Here is a 22,790-nt window from a genome sequence, read left to right as displayed (position 1 = left end):
TCTTTCTTTCTCTCTCTCTCTTTCTTTTTTTCTTTCTTTCTTTCTTTCTCTTTCTTTCTTTCTTTCTGTTTATTTAATCTTTATTTTTAAAATTTTATATTGGAGTATAGTTGATTAACAATGTTGTGTTAGTTTCAGGTGTACAGCAAAGTGATTCAGTTATATATATACATGTATCTATTCTTTTTTTAATAAATTTATTTATTTTATTTATTTATTTTTGGCTGCGTTGGGTCTTCATTGCTGCGCACGGGCTTTCTCTAGTTGCGGCGAGTGGGGGCTACTCTTTGTTGCAGTGTGCAGGCTTCTCATTGCGGTGGCTTCTCCTGTTGTGGAGCACAGTCTCTAGGCACGCGGGCTTCAGTAGTTGTGGCACATGGGTTCAGTAGCTGTGGTGCACGGGCTTAGTTGCTCTGTGGCATGTGGGATCTTCCTGGACCAGAGATCGAACCTGTGTCCCTTGCATTGGCAGGCGGATTCTTAACCACTGTGCCACCAGGGAAGTCCCTCTATTCTTTTTTGCCAGTGTTTTCTTGATTTGAGCCCACAGTCTATTGATAATTTGCTTTGCTTGTTTAATACCATTCAACCTCTCACTTGCCCTTGATGCAGAAAAATGAGGTCAATAATAAACCTTTCTTTCAGACATGCAGAAGGATGAATTTTTTGTAAAAATGATTTATTCTTGATGAATCCCTTGAAGAGTGCCTTGTGAATTATTATAGCTGATAACAATATGAACTTCTGTTTTTTTGGTACTGAAGCACAGAGAGCAAACATACACTAAAACCTCTTCCGAATAGGAACTACCATTGTCTTGAGTCAGAACAGATGTGAACTCTTGTTACTCTGGCTCTCCAGGGGGATTGCAATATCCTCTCCAGACCGGCTGGGTCAAACAGTTTAAAATAAAACGTTGAATTTGTTCTTGTTTGAATGGAGAGGCTATACCATTCCCTTTGTGGCTGAGTACAGGGACATTCAGGGAGTATGGAATCATGACTCTGCTGAGGCCAATAAAACCGCCATTTCCATTTCCAAGAGCTCATAAAGATTGAATTATTTCTCAGACCTCTGGCCCTGGAGCAGCCCTGAACACGCACATCGAAGGTATTTTGCCTGCTGAGTTTATGTGAGAAGTCTGACGTGCTTTTCTCTTTGTTTGTTTTGTCTTGTATGTCCTTGCATTTTTTTAAGTTGCTGCTTGTTAGCTCTCTTGGCTTTTTCCAGCAACAGAACCCAAGTGGCCAGGTGTTGCTATAGATAAATCCTGCTAACTCCAAGGACTGATCAGGGTTTTATGGTATCCTTCTTTCTCCCATCTACCCTCAATTTTGGATAAATATGAAAGCATTTTAAAGAAGGTACTGGTGGTCCAGTGGTTAGGATTCGGCGCGTTCACTGCCGTGGGGCTGCGTTTTATTTCTGGTTGGGAAACTTAAGATCCTGCAAGCCATGTGGCACCGCCAAAAAAACAGTGGGGGGAAATAAAGAAGGTATAAGCAGAAAATTGACAAGAACAGAAGCTTTTGTAGCTGCTTTTAAGTCATTGTTATCTATTGCAGGTCTTTGTGTGGACTGGCACGAAAATGATTTTTCAAAACGTATCTTAAATGTTCCTCAGGAACTATATGAAAAAGGTTGTGTGAAGGATGTGGATGACGGGCTGAAGGTAAGTTACTAACTCTCGGGAGTGATGTTTTTCAATGGACCACTTATAGTCCCAAATACAGGGATTTGGAGCCTGGTTCATGATGTACACCCATGATGGCATTAGGGTTGTAAGACCAGGAGGTATAGTTTATGAGGAGGTGACCTATGCTTCACAAAAATAATTTAAATTTGTTTTGAAGCAAGCCGTTCACTTGGACAGAACATTTCTTAGGTGGTTAAATCAGAGCTTTAAGGAGGTTCTGATTCTATTCTCTACCACCTGTTAGTATTTGTGTGCATGTGGGGGGAGTTGGGGGCAAACAACACTTTTTGCCCTACTTGAGTTCAGAACCAAGAAGCCAGGCAGAGAGAGATCAAAATGTCAGCTTTATTATGAATAGAGATGATGGTGAAAATGGTTTGAGTGTGTAGCAGCAATCAGATTCGTAAACTGAATGTCAGTTAAGCAGGCTCGCTCACTGGTTACTGGTGGTGTGAATGACCGCAGAGGCAGAGCTTTTGCCATTCAGTTTATTGTATGACTGAGAGCTGGCAAACAGCATATGTTCTGTGTAGTGGGCTGATCCCAAAGGGGAAAAGGCTGAGCTATACATGCTCAGTTTCTCCTTCCGAACTGACCAATCATAGAATTCACTCTTTTTCCCTTGGGGAAGAATGAGGGAGGGAGCTGATAGAGGCTGAAACTATTACCCTAATTATTGTCTGTCCATGTAGAAACACGAACCCAAGCAAAAGGAGGTCGGCTCTCTAACATTACTTTTTCTTTCTTCATAGTTCTCTCCAGTTTGTTCCCCTTTCACTTTTTAATTAGTTGGAAGTGTCAGTTATGCCTCCAAGGAGATAATGAAAGAGGCTATATTTTAGAAAAACACCCTACTCTTGTTTGACTTGTATGTTATAAATTCAGGAGGAGCACTGAATGCTCAACTAATTTTGCTCTGTTGTTTGCATTTCAAGTTAAGCATCCTGTAATCTCCTTAATAAGAAGAATTAATATTTCTAATTGAATTGCTAATGCTATGTTCTGTTTGCTATAATTTGCAAAAGAGTAGAAGCCCTTTGTAGGGAATTAGCTATTTTGCTTATCAGTTAAAATTCCTTTTTTTCCTGGTTATAAACATAAAATTTTCTGGTAGAAAATTTGGAAAGTAAGAAAAGAGATGATAAAACCCATAAGCCCACCATCCAAAGATAAGTCTTGTTAACATATTCATATATTTTCTTCCAGCCTTTTTTGATTCATAGATTCATATAATGATAATCTTTATTAGTAGATTCCCATAACTATAATTATTATGATAATTGTAAAATTAGGGTCTTACTATATACATTGTTTTTGTAATCCTAGGTTTTTTTCTACCTATACATAAGCATTTTCCTCATGGCATTAAAATTCTTCTAAAATATTTTAAATGGATGACCTGTGCCTAGAGCTTTTATATATTTTTAAAAGGCCTGCCTTTTTCTTATATCATGTGGGCTACCCTATTTTTTTTTATAGTGTTTTTTAAAATTTATTTATTTTATGTATTTATTATTATTATTTTTTGGCTGCGTTTGGTCTTCGTTGCTGTGCACGGGCTTTCTCTAGTGGTAGCGAGCGGGAGCCACTCTTCGTTGTGGTGCATGGGCTTCTCATTGCGGTGTCTTCTCTTGTTGCGGAGCCCGGGCTCTAGGTGCATGGGCTTCAGTAGTTGTGGCACGCGGGCTCAGTAGTTGTGACTCACGGGATCTAGAGCGCAGGCTCAGTAGTTGTGGCGCACGGGCTTAGTTGCTCCGCGGCCTGTGGGATCTTCCCAGACCAGGGCTCGAACCTGTGTCCCCTGCATTGGCATGCAGATTCTTAACCACTGTGCCACCAGGGAAGCCCCCCCTATTTTTTTTTAAGTCTTTCTCACAACTGTGGCTGTTTCTTCATTTATCACCCAGTGATTGAGTTCATCATGCTAATTTTGTTTATAAGCATAGAAGTGAATAGTTAAGAGAGTTTAGAAGAGATGGGACTGTGAGTGAAGGATTTTCATGCCTAATCTACTGACAAAAATTAAAATGTGAAATGGTCTTTTTCTGGTGACACTTTTTTAGATATTGTTACAATGTAAACTGTGAAAGACTGGAATGTTTTGACAAAGGAATGACTCAGTTATTTTAAACTTTTGGTTAACTTTTCCCCAATTTACTTTTTGCCTTAACTATAATATGGACATCTTCCATATCATTGCATGTAAAGGCTACCTCATTCCTTTAATAATTGCATAGTAGTCTAGTAAATAGGTATATCGTGATTTAACTGGCTCCTTACTTAATGGATATATAATTAAATATTCAAAAAGTTTTAGGATCATCACCTGATCATTATAAAATACTGTAAATGTGAAAAGCACATTTAGAGCATGTGTTGAAAATTAGTTTTCTGACTACTTTCATTAATATTTTGGTATCTTGTTATTTTTATCTTTATCAAAAAGTTGAGTGAGAAAAATTTCTGGATATGTGAGAATCCTGATTTGTTGAGTCTTATATGTTGTCGGAGGGTCAGAAGCTATGCTGAGGCCATCAGCTTATAATAAGTGAACTGTGTATGTCTTTTTGTCTTTTTTTAAAATAAAAATTATGGAATAAAGACAGAAAGTGTATACTCTGGTAACTTGAAAATAAAATAAAATAAAATAAAAATTATGGGTAATAGACAAATTCCTGCATCTTATGAGAAATTCTAATAATACAGAAATATATACAGTAAAAAGTGAAAGTTTATATCTACTCATCTTCCTTTTATAAATCACCACTGGTGGATTTTCTAGACTTGTTTTTTTATACTTACATATGTAAGTGTGTGAATGCATACATAATTATACATATAGTTTTACTTTGTTTTTGACCTATATGGGATTATCTTAGATTGAACCATACAAATTGCCAATATTCAACCATTTTTTTACCTACCAAAAAAATGCAATTTCTTCTTGTTCAACCCACTAGTACAGATATTATTCAGGTACTTTTTTTTCCCACCTGATAGTATATCTTCAGGATCTTTCTATTTTGCTATATATAGACCTACCAAATGACAGCATTTTTAAAGGGAGAAAATGCCAGTTTTCTCCTTCCCTACTAATACCATTCTCATTTCCATTTTTCTCTTTCTTCTTGAAGGCAGCGGAGGAAGTTGGATATCCAGTAATGATCAAGGCCTCAGAAGGAGGAGGAGGGAAGGGAATCAGAAAAGTCAACAATGCAGATGACTTCCCTAACCTCTTCAGACAGGTAGAGTACAAGCTGTCGTTATTTATTGGAACTAACATGTATATCAGAGATGCATGTAATTTGGATGTCCAGAAAATATTTAGATTTTTTAATCTACAGCTAATCCTGTCTTTCTTTCTAGCCTCTACCTGCTTATTAGCAGGGGAAAAGAATTAATGAAATGTCCAGTTCAATTTAAGGTTTTATTCATTTAGGTAATTCAAGCAGTAGAGTTATTCTGTCTTATATAATATTGCTCAGTTTCTCAGATAGCTCTCCTGCATATGGTTTGTGTGGCTCATAGGAACTCATAGTAACAAGCAAGAGTCAGTACCTTTCTACATTTTTGTGCCCCTCTTCTGCTGGCACTTTAGACAATGTATGTGACACAGTTAATTCCTGATCTGGATGCTCTTGGCCTGGCCTCACTCAAGCTCTTTGATTGACTTCACCTCACTTCAGTTCAAATTGGCTGCAGGCTCCTGAGTTTCTGTCATGTGTTGTGGCCCAGTAGTCTATAATACCGTGGCCTGTACTGCATGGCCACCACACCCTGGCACAGGGACCCTGTGGCAGTCCCATGTTCTATGAGGACGGAGGGTGGCTCAGGAAAGCTAAACCTAGGATCTCTCTCTGCCTAATCCTCTGATTTGCAGCCAAGGATGTGGCCATACTACAAGTTGGTTATGGAGGCCAAAAAAATGATTTCTTTTCAGAATCTTAGAGAAAGAATCAGAAGACAGGAGTCTCTTTTTTCCTGCCCTCAGAGTCACCCTTACATACTTGACTCACTTTTTTTTTTTCTCCTACCAATACCCAGAAAAAGAAGAGGCAGAAAAAGGAAAATTGGGACACCTTCTGGGCTTTTCACTTCCCTAGCTTCCCACTTTTTCTTATTTTTCCCAGCATCTTTTACTTTGTACCATCTTTTACTAGTACCCCTAGCCACATATTATTTGCCCCTTTTTTTTTTTTTTAAACCATTCAGCACCAAACTTCTTGCTTCATTGTCATGAGCTAAAGAGAAAAACTCTGTGAGCTGGGTCTTCCATGATTTGATATACTAGACAAAGAAAGTGATAAAGGTATTGTTTTGCTGCATTATCCTATTTTGAGTGTCAATATTTGAATATTACCTGTCATTTACTTTTTATTCCTTCTGTAATAATTCTAATTTCATAAGTAGGTCAGTGCATGTTAATTTTTTAAAATGTTAACTCCTTTAGAGAATTCAAAATTACTTATTACTGTGGAATCAAGTAGTTGAAATAGCTAGAATACTAAGATTAGGAAGTTTTATGTAAAAGTCCTTAAGTTCCAGTAATGATTAACTAAGTAACTCAAATCAGTCCTCCCACTGAGAGCAAATTAGGAAAGGTGGCCAAATTAAAAAAAAATAAATCTGTTTTAAGGCACTAGAGATCTTTCAAGGCAATGAAGAATTTGGGGGCTAAGATATAGGAGAAGAATGAAACCCAGAGAGGTCTCATGTTTGAGGCCATTTTTTACCTAGAGATATCCTTTAGTTTGAGAAGAAGCAGTTGAAAAGCTGATTAGGGCTTCCCTGGTGGCACAGTGGTTGAGAATCTGCCTGCCAATGCAGGGGACACGGATTCGAGCCCTGGTCTGGGAAGATCCCACATGCCACGGAGCAACTGGGCCCGTGAGCCACAACTACTGAGCCTGCGTGTCTGGAGCCTGTGCTCTGCAACAAGAGAGGCCACAACAATGAGAGGCCTGCACACCGCAATGAAGAGTTGCCCCCGCTCGCCGCAACTAGAGAAAGCCCTTGCACAGAAACGAAGACCCAACACAGCCAAAAAAAAAAAAAAAAAAAAAGCTGATTCGATTTTTCAACAGTCTTATAAAACTAAAAGGAAAAACCTTAGACTGTAGGGTTTGCTGAAGAGGGTTCCCTGGGAAACCTCCCACATTTTAGGTTGGGATCTTGAAGAAGTAAGAATGAACTAGAAATAGACCAGTTCTCAAAGGGACTAAATCTCAGCTTCAAAATGCTCAACTCTTGCCTCCAGCATGGTGTTCTAGGGTTGCTAGCATCCCTAGCCACCAGCAGGAAGCAAATATAAATTCTCTCTAGAGAAAGGTAACATCCAGAACCTCAAATTATTTCTATTAATTTTTCAAATGCAGTTTCAAGCAGTCAATTAAAAATAAGCAGGCATCACAACATTGTAAGTCAACTATACTTCAATAAAATAAATTTAAAAAATAAGCAAGCATATCAAATTATGTGTTTGAAAATGAAGAAAAATAAAAGCCAATAGAAACAGACCCACAGAGGGTTTAGATAATGGATCCATCAGACAAGGATTTTAAAGTAACTATATTTAATGTATTCAAGGAAATTAAAGATAAGATTGAGAATTTTGGCAGACAACTGGAAACTATAAAGAAGAAGCAAATGAAAATTCTAGAACTGAAAATGCAACAACTAAAATTAAGTGAATAGAGGAGTTTAATGGCATATTAGATGCAGTTGAAGAGAGAATTAGTGACTGGATGATAGGTCAGAAGAAAATTCAGACTGAAGCATGAAGAGACAAAAAGGATGAAAAATACAGAAAAGAGCATGTGAGAGAGTATTTGCAAAGATGACCATGATAACTCCTCCCATCCCTATATACACACCTTTTTATAGTATGATTTTGCCTTCTTCCCACAAAGAAATAGAGTCTTTTTTTCTCACCTTTTGAATTTTGGTTGGCCTTGTGACTTGGGTTGACCAATAGAATGTGGTAGAAATGGTGTACAAGTTCCAAAGCCTAAACTGCAAGTGGTCTTGTAGTTTCTGCCCTTGCCCTTTTGGAATGAACCTTAGACTTGCCTTGTGAAAAGCCCAGTTTAGCCCTCTGGAAAAGAGAGGCCACACAAAGCAGAGATGAGTTATCCCAACTGAGGCTTCCTAGACCTGACAGTCACCAGCACCTTTGAGACATGTAAGTGAGGCCACGTTAGACCATCCAACCCCAGTCAAGTTGCCAGATGACTAACTACGTGAGTGGCTCCAAGCCAAGATCAGCAGAAAAACTGCCCAACTGAGCCCAGCTCAAATTGCTGTGAGCAAATAAAAAAAAAATGGTCAGCATCCTAAGTCACTAAATTTTTGGTGGTTTGTTAGGCATCAATGGATAACTGACCCAGAAATTGATACCTAAAGGTGTAATACTGCCCTAACAAAAAAGTAAAACATGTGGCATTGGCTTTGAGACTGGCTCATAGGTGGAGGCTGGAAAAATGGTAAGGAGGTTGTTAATGAAGGCTGGAAGAATGGTGAACAAACTTTTAGTGCAGGATGGAAAGGCAGTGAGGGAAAAGGTAACCCATGTTCTGTAATGATGGAACAATTACCTGAGGTAACTTGGAAGGTAGAGACTGTATTTATTGAACTTGTAGACCTAGTTAAGGAGATCTTTTTGGATAAAGTGTTAACAGTATCTGTTGAATGCTTTTGGTTGCTTTTGCTGAGGAACTATAAAGAGGGATGAACTAAAGAAGGTGTTTCAAACTTGTTGAGTTTGAAAATAGAACTATTTCTCATTCCCAATCTCTCCAGCTGGCAAAAGATTTTCAAAGTAAAAAATGACTTCAGAGTAAAGACCAAATCAAGAGTGCCTGGGAGATCCTTTAAGACCTCAGAAATATTTAAGACAGTACCTGGTAGATTACTCTCTCAGCTAGAAAAGAAGGGCTTCTAAGAATTTTAAAGGTGTTGTCCCACAGCAGCCTGACAAGCCCGAGGTACAGAGAGGTCTGTGCAGAAAAGTTATGGATATGCTTTTGGCACAAGTAGTGAATTTCCAATATGATTCATAGGAAAACCACAAAGTTTCTGAGAGAATTCTGTTGATAAATGCACCAAAGGGACTAAAGGGACAGAGACAGTTCAGACTTCAAAGAGGCCTCTGGGACTTCGATTTTCTATGAATAGGAAGCAGACTGGAAAAGTTGTTCAGCTGTAAACATTAGTAATTTCTAATAATAAAAGAGATTTTTCAGATTGTGGAGCCAGGAGCCCAGAGGGCAGCTAAGAGCAGAGGGGACCCATGGATTAGGAAACCACTCACAGGGAGCAGAACAAGACCGTAGTAAAAAACAAAGCAAACAACAAAAAAAATTCCGTGTCCCTGGAGTAAGGGAACCTCACAACATCTGCCCGTCTGGATTTCAGAATTGTTGTGGACCAGTGACTGCTATGTACCTCCTGTCCTTTCTTCTTTGAATAGGAGTATCTTTTACAGTTATTCTCTCCCCATCTCATCATTAAATGTTGGGGGTGTTGGGGGCAGATAACTTGTCTCTTTAGTTCCCAGATCTTTGGATCAAGAGCACCTGAGGAGCTGCACCCAAGGAGTCTCTTTTGCTTGTGGACATGACTTATGAGAAAATGGACCTCAAGCCTGATGCCATGATTGGATGACTTTGGGGGTCTTGGGAGGGGGTGAGTCTATTTTGCATGTGGGAGGTATGTGAATTATTGTGGCCAGAGGGCGGACCATAGTAGATTGTTTGCAGCGATGGCCGCAATAACCTCTCCTGTTCTTGAATGTATAAACCTTTGCAATGTGACTGCCTTTCCTCCCATTAAGAGGTGGCATCTCTTTTCCCACCCCTTGAATCTTAGCTGGCCTTGTGGCTTGCTTGCTTAGACCATTAGAATGTGGCCAAAGTGGTATTGTGTAAGTTCTAGAGGCTAGTGCTTGTGAAGCCTTGCAGCTTCTGCCCTCACCCTCTTCTTGGAACACTGCATTGAAGAAGCCTGGTCTAGCCTACTGGAGGATGGAGGCCACATGCAATAGAGATGAGCTGTTCCAGTCAAGGCTCTGTAGACCTACTGGCCAACAGTCAGCACAAGTCAGCAGACATTTGAGTGAGACCATTCAGCCCCACTCGAGCCAGCAGATGATGATGTGCACATGAATGACTGTAGCAAGACCAGAAGAACTGCCCAGATGAGCACAGCATCATGAGCAAATAAAATGGTTGGTGTCCTAAGAAAGCCACTGAGTTTTGAGGTGACTTGTTATATAGCAAAACAAAGCATAAGAGATACAGAGCATAAAAGACAGTGAAATGATCTAACGTGTACTTTGAGTCTCAGAGGAGAAGAGAGAGAAAATGGAGCAGAAGCAATGTTTGAAGAAATCATGGAGCAGAAGCAATATTTGAAGAGACAATGGCTAAGAATTCTTCTGAACTAATGGCTAAGAATTTCCTGAAAAGATACTAAGCACAGATTCAAAAAACACTATGAGCCCTGCAAGGAGAAGTACAGAGAAAACCACATCTAAGTTTATCAGAGTAAATCTGCCACTCCACTCCCCTAAAAAGACAGAGAAAAGAGAAAATCCTAAAGCAGCCAGGGAAAAAAGATTACTTTCAAAGGAGTAATAATAAGATTGATAGCTGACATCTCAGTAGAAACAGTGGAAACCAGAAGACATTGCGGTATCTTTAAAGTGCTGAAAGAAAATAGTTGCTAGTGTAGAGTTCTGTATCTAGTGACAGTATGCTTCAAAACTGAAGATGAAAGTCCTTTGACTACAACAGTACTGTATATAATGTCACGTGAACCAGGAAAGTATCTAGTCTAGAACAAGTTGTGCATTTGGTTGTTTGGAATTGATGGCAGTATTTTGCCCTTTTGTGGAATTTGTGTGTGTGTGTTTTCAAAATATTTGTTCTTTGCCCTTGTAACACACTGGATGTTCATACATTTTTGTATTTATCAATTAATATTCGTTATATAACTAAGAATGCAGTATCTTTAAGAAGGATGAGGGCATGAACTATATTTTATTTATTTTTGTATTTCTAATGATTAACATGGTCCCTGACACTTCTAGGCATCTGCCTGTTGAAATGGAAGGAGCTTATCAAGATAGAAAAAGTGCTTACCGCTTAAGAATTTGTTCTATTTCCTTTTCTAATATAGGTTCAAGCTGAAGTCCCTGGATCTCCTATCTTTGTGATGAGACTAGCCAAACAATCTCGTCATCTGGAGGTGCAGATCTTAGCAGATCAGTATGGCAACGCTATCTCTTTGTTTGGTCGTGATTGCTCTGTACAGCGCAGGCATCAGAAGATTATTGAAGAGGCACCTGCCGCTACTGCTACTCCAGCAGTATTTGAGCATATGGAACAGGTATGTATATGAAAAGCTCTAATTTTTGTTTTCTTACACAGAACTACTACTCATTTAATTCATATGCCCATCTGAGAATAGTGGAATTTCAAGAGGTGGTTCTGGATAACTGATAAGATTATATCCTTTTCCTAAAGGAAAAATAAAATAAAAATTCTGCTCTTCTCCCTCTAGTAGAGATACCAGTGAACACTTCAAACTCTAAATTAGTTAACGCTTTTGACAAGAAATCAGTGTACTATTTTGAGTAGGGATAATGAAGAGAAATGTTTCGGGATTTTTTAATCTTATTGTCTGGTTCTTTAACAAGCTCATGATAAGCAGGTAGTTGCATTTTCTAGATTGATTATCCTTTAGTCTTCAGATGAATTTGTTCAAGTCCATTGTCTCTTAAAAGTTCCTCTAAGTATCTTTAAAATTTACGTAGTCTATATTTTTGTATGGAAAATAATCTCTCAGCAGTTTTACAGGGTCTCTTGGAAATAGTTGTAGTTTAGGAGTCTGAACATGGTCTTTTCTGGAACCTTGACTCAATCTTCATCTTATTGGAGATATGTTTTCCATCTTTTTTCTCCCTGATTCCAAAGAAGCTGAATATATGGTCGTCTGTATTTTAAGTTTAATTTCTACATGTGTGTGTGTGTTTGTGTGTGTGTATTAAGATTGATTCTTTAACTACTGTAATAAAGAGGCCTCCAAAATACAGTGGCTTAAACAAGGTGCAAGTTCTATTCCTCTCTCTCATCATAGCTCAGAGATGAGCTGGTGCCAGGGACCCCGGTTTACTGCTTTGCTATTACTAGGAGGGGAGTCAGCAAACTACAACTAGCAGGCCAAATCCAACCTGCCACCTGTTTTTGTAAATAAAAAAATTTTTTTTAAAAATATTTATTTATTTATTTATTTTACTTTTGGCTGTGTTGGGTCTTCGTTGCTGCGTGTGGGCTTTCTCTAGTTGTATCGAGTGGGGGCTGCTCTTCGTCGCGGTGCGCGGGCTTCTCATTGCAATGGCCTCTCCTGTTGTGGAGCACGGGCTCTAGGCGTTTGGGCTTCAGTAGTTGCAGCACGTGGGCTCAGTAGTTGTGACTTGCAGGCTCTAGAGCGCAGGCTCAGTAGTTGTGGCGCTCGGGCTCAATTGCTCCGTGGCATGTGGGATCTTCCTGGACCGGGGATCGAACCCATGTCCCCAGCATTGGCAGGCGGATTCTCAACAACTGCGCCACCAGGGGAGTCCCTGTGAATAAAATTTTATTGGAACAGGGCATGCTAATTTATTTATGTATTATCTATGGCTGCCTTATCACTGCAGTGACAAAGTTGAGTAGTTGTGACAGAGACTATATGGCCCACACAGCTGAAAATAATTATTATCTGGCCTTTACTGAAAAAATTTGCCAACCCTTGTCCTAGGGTGTCATTACTTTATGATTAAAGCTAGCTCGCAAGAATATGTTCACACTGTAGCCTGTGGGAGGGGGAAAAAGAGGACTTGGAAGGCAAGCATATAAAAATATGAGCCAGAAGTCACACATATTACTTCTGCTCACTTTTCACTGGACAAGATTCAGTTACACAATCACACCTAGCTGCAAGGGATGTTAGGAATTGTAGTCACTAGCTGGGTGGCCATATGCTCAGCTGAAATTCAGGAGATTCTATTACTAAATGGATGACGCAATGAAAAATTACTGGAGGGCATTTAACAATCTGTGTCTGCTCCTCTGGCTACCCATTATCCTTTCACACCCTTTTTGTCACTCTTGGAACATTCTTAGCCTTTCCCCAAAGAAGACAGCCCAAAGTCCCACCTAGTTACTATATTCAGCCCAAAGTCCAACTCTCTAGGTAATGTACAGTCCTCTCTGTTATATGTACATGTGGCTTTGTATGGGCCAGTGACCTAGAATACAAGTTACCTACCCCTTGTGATTCCTCCTTTCACCATATACAGTGGTGGAGTAGGAACAGGATAACTCCCATTTGGAAAAAAGAAGAATGAAAAATAGGCAATAATCACTGGTCCATAGCAGTTATCAAATTCTTCTAGGTAGGAATTGTGGTGATTTCCTGTCATGTGGTGGAGTAATACCTCAAGTAGCCCTCTGGCTGCCCCTGGTTCTGCTCTCTGGAAGTAAATTCTTTGCCCGTCATCCCTCAAGGCACCGTTAAGGCCTTTTTCTCTGGGAAGTTCTTCCTTGTTCACCGTCCTCTATGACTGAGCTTTGGAGACCATGCCTTCTTTGGCAGAGCTTTTACCGCTCACTTCCTGCTGGTGCAGGGTTGGGGCCACAAAGATGACTGTGATTATCAATCATGGGTTTTGAAAGCCAGATTTGTGGTTTGTTTAGAAATACAATTCCTTCAAAACTTAGTAAGTTTCTGGACTCTTTGCTTCTAGTCAGCTTCAGGTAGGAGTAACCACACTCAAGATTTCTGGACATAGTAACTTTTCCTCTTTATTTACTTCCTTCTATGTTCAGCCCTCTTTCTCTCCTCAATTCAGTACTGACTACCTTGAGGCCAGCTGATACTAAAGCAGCCCCCTTGACTTGATCTTTGGCACTGGGTTGCTTCAGGGTGAGAATCTAATCTTCCGGTTTGGGGATACAAAGGCATTTGGTTTTTTTCACATTCTGACTTCTTCTAACCACTTTTCTTAGGGCTTAGCTGGTGTTTTGTCCGCATTCCAAGTTATTGTAGGAGACAGTTTACCAAATGTTTTCTTATGCCTAACAAGGAGGCCACCAGTTTTCCAGTCTGCAGTATCTGTTTCCTTGAGAGCTGCTACCCTGTTGTTAAGTCAGCATCACATGCTTTAATTTTTTTAAATATCAGCATCCTACCTGAATTTAATAGTTTCTGTATTGATTAGGGTACAGGTTAAGCTATTGTAATAAAGAGATCCAAAAAAATACAACCACGCAATAGGATAGAAGTTTATTTTTCCTTTCAATCATAATCTGAGGCGATCTCTCCAGGACCAGTAGGACCATTCTGCTCCATGAGACCATCTTGGGATTCAGGTTCTTTCTGTTTTGTTTTGTCATTCTTAGTATGTTCTCATCTGCATGGTGAAATGGGCTTGCACTGTCATGACCATGTTCTAGCCCATAGAAGGGGAAAAGCCAGGAATAGAGGACAAGCAATTCCTTTTCAAAACATGGTTCAGGGATTATGCATATCACTCACCAATGCTGACGTTGCATTGGTTAAAACTTAGTCACTTGCTTTAAGAGAGGGTGGAAAATCTAGTCTCTAGCTGGACAGCCATGTTTCTAGGAAGAATTTCTCGTATTCTAGGAAGAATACTAGAAATACTAGGAACAAGGATACAATGCAGAATCTCCCATGGTGTTTTATTTTGCTTTTGTGTGCTTATGCCTGATAGGGTGGGGTTGCCTATGACCCCAAGTGAAAACCACTGTCTTCACCCACCTTTGAGCTGAGTTTGTCTTCCCTTTGCAGGAATCTTGTGCAATAATCAGAGAGGGTGAAATTCACTCTCACATGGCTAAAAGCCTTTATAAACACTGGCTCTTTGAGAGGGAGAAGCTATAGATAAGTAGTAGCCCATCAGCTGGACAAGGTGACATACTTATGTTGCCTTATGTTTCTTCTTTGAGTGTGCGGTGAAACTTGCCAAAATGGTTGGTTATGTGAGTGCTGGGACCGTGGAATACCTCTACAGCCAGGATGGCAGCTTCTACTTTCTGGAACTGAACCCTCGGCTACAGGTGGAGCATCCTTGTACAGAGATGGTGGCCGATGTCAACCTCCCTGCGGCACAGCTCCAGGTGAGTCACCCTGCTCTTGATCAGAGAGTTGCTTACAGAAGTTTGAAGTGTCAGAGATGCCTGCAAAACTGGTTCAACCACCGTCTGATAAGAGAAAATGCCTCTTATCTGAGTCTCGTGTAATGTTCATCTCTTGCACTCTATGGCTTGGGATGTGTGGGTTGGTTTTCCTGATATGGTACAAATCTAGGAATATTATTATTTTTTAGCCAGACACATCTGATATAAAATGTCGTATATCAGAAAGAAACTTCACAAATAATATGCTTTACTCAGTTGTTTAAATTATAGGAAACCTTACAAACATCGTAATTGTCCTCTACTCCTTTTTCCTAGTGTTCTAAATTGAAGCAATTCCACCTTAGAGTGGTGGCTGAGGTTATTCATGGCAAGAGTGTGGCAGCACACATTTATTTTTATAATGTTTAAAGTGCTGGCTGTCAATATTATTTTCTCCATTCAGCCCAGGAAACAAATGCTATGGGAAGCAGTAATAGTTCATGATGAAGTTTGATATTATTTGTAAATAACATATTCTTTGCCCACGTTGGTAACCCCTTCTGGTCCCCAGTGGTCCCTATTAAGGAACCCAGTAAATAAAGATCTATATACTTTCTCCAGTGGTTTGTGGCGATAATTATGAAGTAATTATGACATAGTTAGGACTTTTTAGCTGTCTGAACTTGGAGAGCCACTGACACTGACTCTTCCCTTGGATATTTTCATTCTGATCCCTTGATGGGGAAATGACAATTAGAGGGAAGCTCATGTCTATTGCATTAGGGATTTGGGGACTTTTTAAGGAGTGGGGAGTATTTAACAACTTACGTGTGTTTTGTTTCAAGTAACTTAGAGTCACCTATTCAGTGATGTAAGATGCAGGCTATAAAAATAGGGTGTTTTAGGTGGTGGCTACTGGAATGAGAAATCTGATAGCTTCCACATTTTAAGGCAAGTAACTGTGAAAAATGAGTGATGTGTGTTTTATTACTTTTCAGATTGCCATGGGGATCCCTTTATACAGAATCAAGGATATCCGTATGATGTATGGGGTATCTCCCTGGGGTGATGCTCCCATTGATTTTGAAAATTCTGCTCATGTTCCTTGCCCAAGGGGCCATGTTATTGCTGCTCGGATCACTAGTGAAAATCCAGATGAGGTAACCCATCACTTAAAAGGTTTACACTTTTTTTTCCTCTGTGAACTTTAATATTAAGATGCTATCTGAGGGCATATCTGAAATATCTTGGGACTTCCTCTGGAGAGGGAAATTCATAGAGGCTTCATCAGAGCAGACAAATAAGTAATCACTGTTCCATTGGTCATTTAGACCTATTTAGTCACTATAGAGTCCTCAGTGGGTCCGTAGCACTGGACATTGGCTCGCAAGCCTCTATGATTTTTGTGTATCATTTCTGCTTTTGTATGTGTGTGATTACACAGAACCTGAACAATGAGTATATGAACGTTCTCTTCCTTGGAAATATAATATCATCTCGTATTCTTCATTCTCTAACAGGGTTTTGTTTGTTTGTTTTTTTTGATTTAAAAAATGTATTGCTTGTAGTTAATTTACAATATTACATTAGTTTCAGGTGTACAGCATAGTGATTCAATATACTCCATTTACTGACTGTAGCCCCTGTGCTGTACAATACTCCTGTAGTGTATTTATTTTATATATAGTGGTTTGTACTTCTTAATCCTCTACCCCTATATTTCCTTTCCTTCCTTCCCTCTCCCTCTTGTTAACCACTTGTTTGTTCTCTATATCTGTGAATCTTCTGACAGGGTTTTAAGCCCAGCTCAGGAACAGTTCAGGAACTGAATTTCCGCAGCAATAAGAACGTTTGGGGCTATTTCAGTGTTGCTGCTGCAGGGGGACTTCATGAATTTGCTGATTCTCAGTTCGGTCACTGCTTTTCCTGGGGAGAAAACCGAGAGGAAGCAATTTCGTGAGTATAATAGCATTTGATTGCATTTCAGAGAATAAACTTGTGCTAATCTTCAATGAAGGTGTGAGCATGGGAATGGGAATCATGTATTGCTATAAAAGTACTAATATGAATAACCTTCTTGAAGAAATATATCTTTGACTGTACTTACATTCATGTTGTATTAAATTTATTCAGTGTTTGGCAGATGTTTTTCTGTCTGTTGCCCTGAGCCTTTTCAAGTATTTTTGCTTTCAATGTTTCTAATAAACTTATAAAATTGATTGCTTTAAAGATATCATATTTTTCTATAGAAATGGTGTTGTTATTAGGAGGTGGAGGTAGATTCTTGTCCAAGAACTTGACATATGTCAGAGATAAGACCTGTTATTTGTCATCAAAATAAAGGTATAGCTGTAAATGTCCCGTAGCCATTTAAAATAATAAAATGAAACTGCTTATACGTGAAAAGGGCATAAGGGGACCGTCCACATTGCTTATATGAGAGACCTCAGTGAGCTATGAAATATGCACACAGCGTATAATATAACTGGTATATCATAAGTATTAGTTAATATTCTATTGAGCGTAAACATTAAATATTTAATAGCAGTTTTGCTTGCCTGAAAAGTAGGGCTCTAGGAGGTAATTTTGACAGGTTAGATATTTTAGAAGATCTATCCAAAATTGATCTAGTTCTATTTTTTAATTGTCTATTTACTTGAACCAAGCATTTAATACTATTCCTTTTACCTTTAAACTGCACACATAGATTGTGTAATCAGTAAGTATTTATTAATAATGTTGGTTTTTAATAATGTGTTTAGAAGTTGGGAAATCTCAATTTTTCTCTATTTTGTCCTCTACAATTCTTCCCACTTATTCAAAACTATAAGTGGAGTTTTCAGAATTAAAGCAATGCTACCAGAAAAACCATCTGGTATAAAAGTTGCCTTTTATTTTTCTTTCACAGTCCTATCCTGCTTTGCCAAAGTGAAGAAGGTTTACACTAGAGCTTGCAAATTGGTGGCTTTCCAACTAGTCACAGCCACAGATGTGTTTTGATTGTCTTGTAGAGTGTTAGTGTTTTTAAATCGCCAATATTTAAAAATTGGGAGATTGAAATAAATACATGGATTTCTGTCTTCTCTTAAAAAAATGGGATGATGGTTGGTTTTATATTCCACTTGGCAAAAGTTAACTGAAGCTTTGTGTGACTGCTTCTTTTAGAAGAAACACGAACTCTCTAGTTCACACAGCTCCCATCCAGTCTGCCTCACTCACTTACATCCCCAGAGTGGCCGCTATTGGTATTTAGGTTTCCAGTCCTGATTGGCACGCCACTGAGCATTCTCTACAGGACATGTCTTATGACCTGCTCCAAAAGCCTTCCTCCTTACTTTCTGACCTGCTCTGTACATTTCTCTACAGTGTAAAGCTACCAGGTTAATGTTTAGCATATGAAAATTATGGTCTCTAGAATAAGCTTGCCCTTTTTTTGGCCGCGCTTTGTGACATGTGTGATCTTAGTCCCCCGACCAGAGATCGAACCCACACCCCCCTGTAGTGGAATCGCAGAGTCTTAACCACTGGACAGCCAGGGAAGTCCCTAAACTTGCTTCTTAACACCATGCTAAAGTTCATTCTTCAGCTCAGAGTTTGTTTCTTCTTTCTTCGTTATATTAGGTCTATATTCTTCTGCTTGGTGTTCGTATTCTTCTCCAGAATAGCCCCAACCCATATTTCCCACAGACTGTAATCTAAATACCGTGAGAACAAGACCGTGTCTGTCTTGTTGCTGCTGTCTCCCCTGAACATAGTAAGCATTCAGTAGATGTTTGTTGAATGAATGGACTTGCCCCTCATTCCTGTCCTCATACCCTCTGCTTCAATCATAACATTCCCTGAACACAACCCCTAATTTATTTCCTTTTTCCCTTTGTTCTTGCTACTCCCTCTGTCCATCCATTCATTCACTCCATTCAACAAATATTTACTGAATATCTAATGACTCTGACAATAAAATGAGGATCAAGATAGGGTCTGTGCCCTCATGGAACTTTATGATCCAGAGTAAGAGAGGCAAATAAGCGATTGAGCACAATGTAGGAAGTGCTATTTCTGATAGTGGGATTACATTAGGGTGTTATAGGAGCGTAGAGCTGAGTCAGCTAACTCAGTCCAGAAAGGGTCAGGGAAGGTTTCGCAAAAGGAAGTGACATCTAGATTGATATCTGAAATATGTATAGGAATAAGCCAGGCTGAGATAGGGCATAGAGAGGAGGATGGAGGTGGGAAACAAATAATGTTCTAGGCTGAGAACTCCTGGACCACTTGGAAGAATATTTCTGTCACAGTCATAATCCCAGCTTAACTTTTATCCCATTTCAGATCCCACATTCTTTTTCTTTTTTTGAATTGAAGAATAGTTGATTTACAATATTGTATTAGTTCAGGTGTACAACAAAGTGATTCAGTTATACATATATATTTTTTTAGATTATTTTCCATTATAGGTAATTACAAGATATTGAATATAGTTCCCCATGCTATTCAGTAAAAACGTGTTACTTATCTATTTTATGTATAGTAGTTTGTATCACTTAATCTTATGTTCCTAATTTATCCCTCCCCCCTCCCTTTCCCCTTATGGTAACCATAAGTTTGTTTTCTGTGTCAGATCTCACATTCTTTATGAAACCATAGGGAGGTGGATTTTTCTCCCCTCTTAGAACCGCTCCACACTTTGCTTATATCTCTCTACTGGTATTTATGATATTATGTCATATATTTTTAAAGTGATTATTGTCTCCACATTCTCTCTCCCTTAGGAGTCTAGTATGTGTCTTGAGTCTGTGAGATGCATAATAAATATTTGTTGAAGTAAGGTCCTGCCCTGTTCAGCATAACACTGGGCAGAAATATACAGGGAAAAACCCCACAGTATTTGAAATTTTGTTAAAGTTAGATCATTTAACAGTTAATTGGAAAGTAATCAAAGTAATGAGCAAGTCATTCCACAGATGGCTAAAATGCAGCTTAAAAAAAACACCACTGTCACACGCAATGTCAGGCTAATACCTGACTTTCCCCAGCCAGTTACCTCCATTGTATGGAAACCTTTAAATTAAGGTATTAGTGTTTGTAAAAATTCACTGAACAGTATACTTAAGTATATTTTATTAAATGTAAACTTTACCTAAATAAAATAAAAAAGGTGTAAGGAGGGGAGAATTATGCCCTAATTCTAGTTAGCCAGCAATAAATGAATGGAATGATGGGTACAGTGAAAACTGGGTGGTTTGCAGATAATTTATTCTGTATTCTGTATAATGAAATATATGTGATCTGCTGATGCTCTTATGGTAATATTAGTCAGACTCATAAGTTTGCTGACTTCTTGAAAATTCTATCTGGAATGAGCACATATATATCTGCACCCTCATTTGTTCTTGGAATTGTCTGTCTCTCTCCCCCGCCTCCTGAAACTCTAAAGGAATGAAACGATTCTTGAAAATGATTGAAAAACACTAAAACATTTGTTGCTGAAACAGAGCTGCTTCTATCCTTCTCCCAGAAACATGGTGGTAGCTTTGAAGGAACTATCTATCCGGGGCGACTTTCGAACTACAGTTGAATACCTGATCAAATTGTTGGAGACTGAAAGCTTTCAGATGAATAGAATTGACACTGGCTGGCTGGACAGACTGATAGCAGAAAAAGTACAGGTGTGTATTTCTGCACTTACACAAACAGCTTCTGGGATTGGGTTTTTATAGGCTTGTGGTGTGATCAGTCCATGCTGCTAGATAAAATTTATTTGATTCTAATCTAAATCGTTCTCAGTCTATGTGGAAAAATCTAGGCGTCAGTGTGATTTTAGCACTGTAAGAGTTCTTGTGCCTGTGTTACACAGTCACTTTATAGGTTGTAGTATTACTTCCAAGGGTATATTTGAAGAGAGGCACGCAGGGATTGAAATACTTGCTCTTTCCTCACTTGATGTTAAATCTGGTTCAGAGTTACCAACTTTTATATCTATCTACCAAGCACTGATGAGAGGGGCCTCATTTTAATCAACAGAAGTTACCCTTTGTTCCTGAATTGCTGGGCTAATGTAAATTACTCAAGATTTTGTATAAAATTGTTAGATTCATGTAAATTAGCTGGAGGTCCAAATTTTGGTTCCACACCATTTTTCTTTGAGATTATCAGTAGCCAAATCTTTGCACCTTTTTAAGTTTATTTGTGACAAAAGCTTGTTTTTGAGCTACTCTTTGATTGGCTCAGTGGAAATCTTAGGGAGGGTGGAGGGAAAGGTGTTTTTCATCTCTATTCAAATGAGGCCTCTATTCAGATTCTAAAAATAAATGTGTTTTTGTCTCAAAAATCAGTTGGGGGCTGCTAGCACAGTGGTTAAGAATCCGCCTGCCAATGCAGGGGACACGGGTTCGAGCCCTGATCCAGGAAGATCTTACATGGCGCGGAGCAACTAAGCCCGTGTACCACAACTACTGAGCCTGCACTCTAGGGCCCGCGAGCCACAACTACTGAGCCTGCACACCACAACTACTGAGCCTGCGTACCTCAACTACTGAAGCCTACATGCCTAGAGCCCGTGCTCTGCAACAAGAGAAGCCACCACAATGAGAAGCCCGTGCACCACAATGAAGAGTAGCCTCTGCTCACCTCAACTAGAGAAAGCCCACGTGCAGCAATGAAGACCCAATGCAGCCAAAAATCAATAAATAAAATAAATAAAAATTTTTAAAAATACTTTAAAAAAAAAGAGTAAATGTTAAAAAAAAAATCAGTTGGACAATAAGGATGGAGACTCTCAATGGTAGCTGATTCTTCACAGCACATTTGAGCCTGATTTAAATTGAGGGGCCATGGTCCCAACTGACCCTGCTTTTGATCTGCCCTCTTTTCCGTCTTTTCAGGCAGAGCGACCTGACACCATGTTGGGAGTTGTGTGTGGGGCTCTCCACGTGGCAGATGTGAGCCTGCGGAATAGCATCTCCAACTTCCTTCACTCCTTAGAGAGGTAGGCTTTGCTTCTCATAGTCTGTGCAAGCTAACTAGTGGTCCTGAGTACAGGACTGAAGTTCAGAGGCCCATTTATTCTTCTCTCTGTTCCTGGCAGCTTGTGAGTGCTACTTGTTATTCACTGACCATGGAGGCAGGGGAGAGAAGGGATGTAGGAGTTTATGGCAAATGATTTTGGGGCTCTAAGGGCAGATTCTAGAAATTGGTTTATACCACAGTTAGAATAAGTTGCTTTTTAAAAAGTGGAGTCCAGCTGAAGTAAACATTCTGTTCTGTACAAGCATCAAATCTCTCCAAGCCCTGGTGATGAAAATCTGGTGTTTTACTCTAGCAAGGAACCCTGAATATTTCATATATGACCTGTAAAATTTCAGGAATTAATAATTGAGGCTGATATTCAAGATGACCTCATGAGTCTTTCAAGTATGTGTGGGGCTAAACTCATTTCCAACACTGGTTCTGAGGACTGAGCTCTGCCTTTGAGTCCCTGGCGGAATTGTCCACAAGGCTAATCACTTTATAGCACTTTAATCACAGGCACTTTAATTCTTTCTGTGTTGTGAGACTTACATCAGCTCCATTTTGAGGTATCTGAAAGGAAGAAAAGAAACAAAATTTTAAAAATTGAACTGAGATTTCAGTTGTTCAAGTCTTACCATGAAAATCTTTCACTGTGTTACACTTATGCGCTAAAACCTTCATCACATTTCCCTTCTGTATCAGATCTAAATCCCTCAGAGTGACTTCCAACTCCCTATATACTATGGCACCTTTTTACCACTTGAGCCATACTCATTTCTATTCTTCAACATGCAATCTCTAACCTAGTTAAATGGTTTCCCTACTGGTGTACAGATATGTCACACGTAATCTCTCCTCTACGAGCTCCCCTTACCTTTTTAACGTTACTTTAAATTTATTTTTAAAAC

The 22,790-nt window shown here is 39.2% G+C and overlaps 1 protein-coding gene across 2 annotated transcripts in view; it reads left to right on the top strand.

Annotated features, from left to right (window-relative positions):
* Positions 1–22,790, top strand: part of ACACA (acetyl-CoA carboxylase alpha) — a 268,738-nt gene that overhangs the window by 98,884 nt on the left and 147,064 nt on the right. For both annotated transcript variants that reach the window (XM_036835516.1, XM_036835517.1), the window contains exons 9-16: positions 1,566–1,672; positions 4,831–4,941; positions 10,874–11,083; positions 14,707–14,877; positions 15,876–16,037; positions 16,670–16,833; positions 20,390–20,540; positions 21,756–21,859. In XM_036835516.1, the coding sequence (XP_036691411.1) occupies positions 1,566–1,672; positions 4,831–4,941; positions 10,874–11,083; positions 14,707–14,877; positions 15,876–16,037; positions 16,670–16,833; positions 20,390–20,540; positions 21,756–21,859 (1,180 nt within the window). The remainder of the gene's footprint in view (positions 1–1,565; positions 1,673–4,830; positions 4,942–10,873; positions 11,084–14,706; positions 14,878–15,875; positions 16,038–16,669; positions 16,834–20,389; positions 20,541–21,755; positions 21,860–22,790) is intronic.

This window comes from Balaenoptera musculus, chromosome 20, assembly GCF_009873245.2.
Source record: "Balaenoptera musculus isolate JJ_BM4_2016_0621 chromosome 20, mBalMus1.pri.v3, whole genome shotgun sequence".
NCBI classification, from domain to species: Eukaryota; Metazoa; Chordata; class Mammalia; order Artiodactyla; family Balaenopteridae; genus Balaenoptera; species Balaenoptera musculus.
Note: the sequence above shows the minus strand (reverse complement) of the source record. Positions and strands in the feature narration are given on the sequence as shown.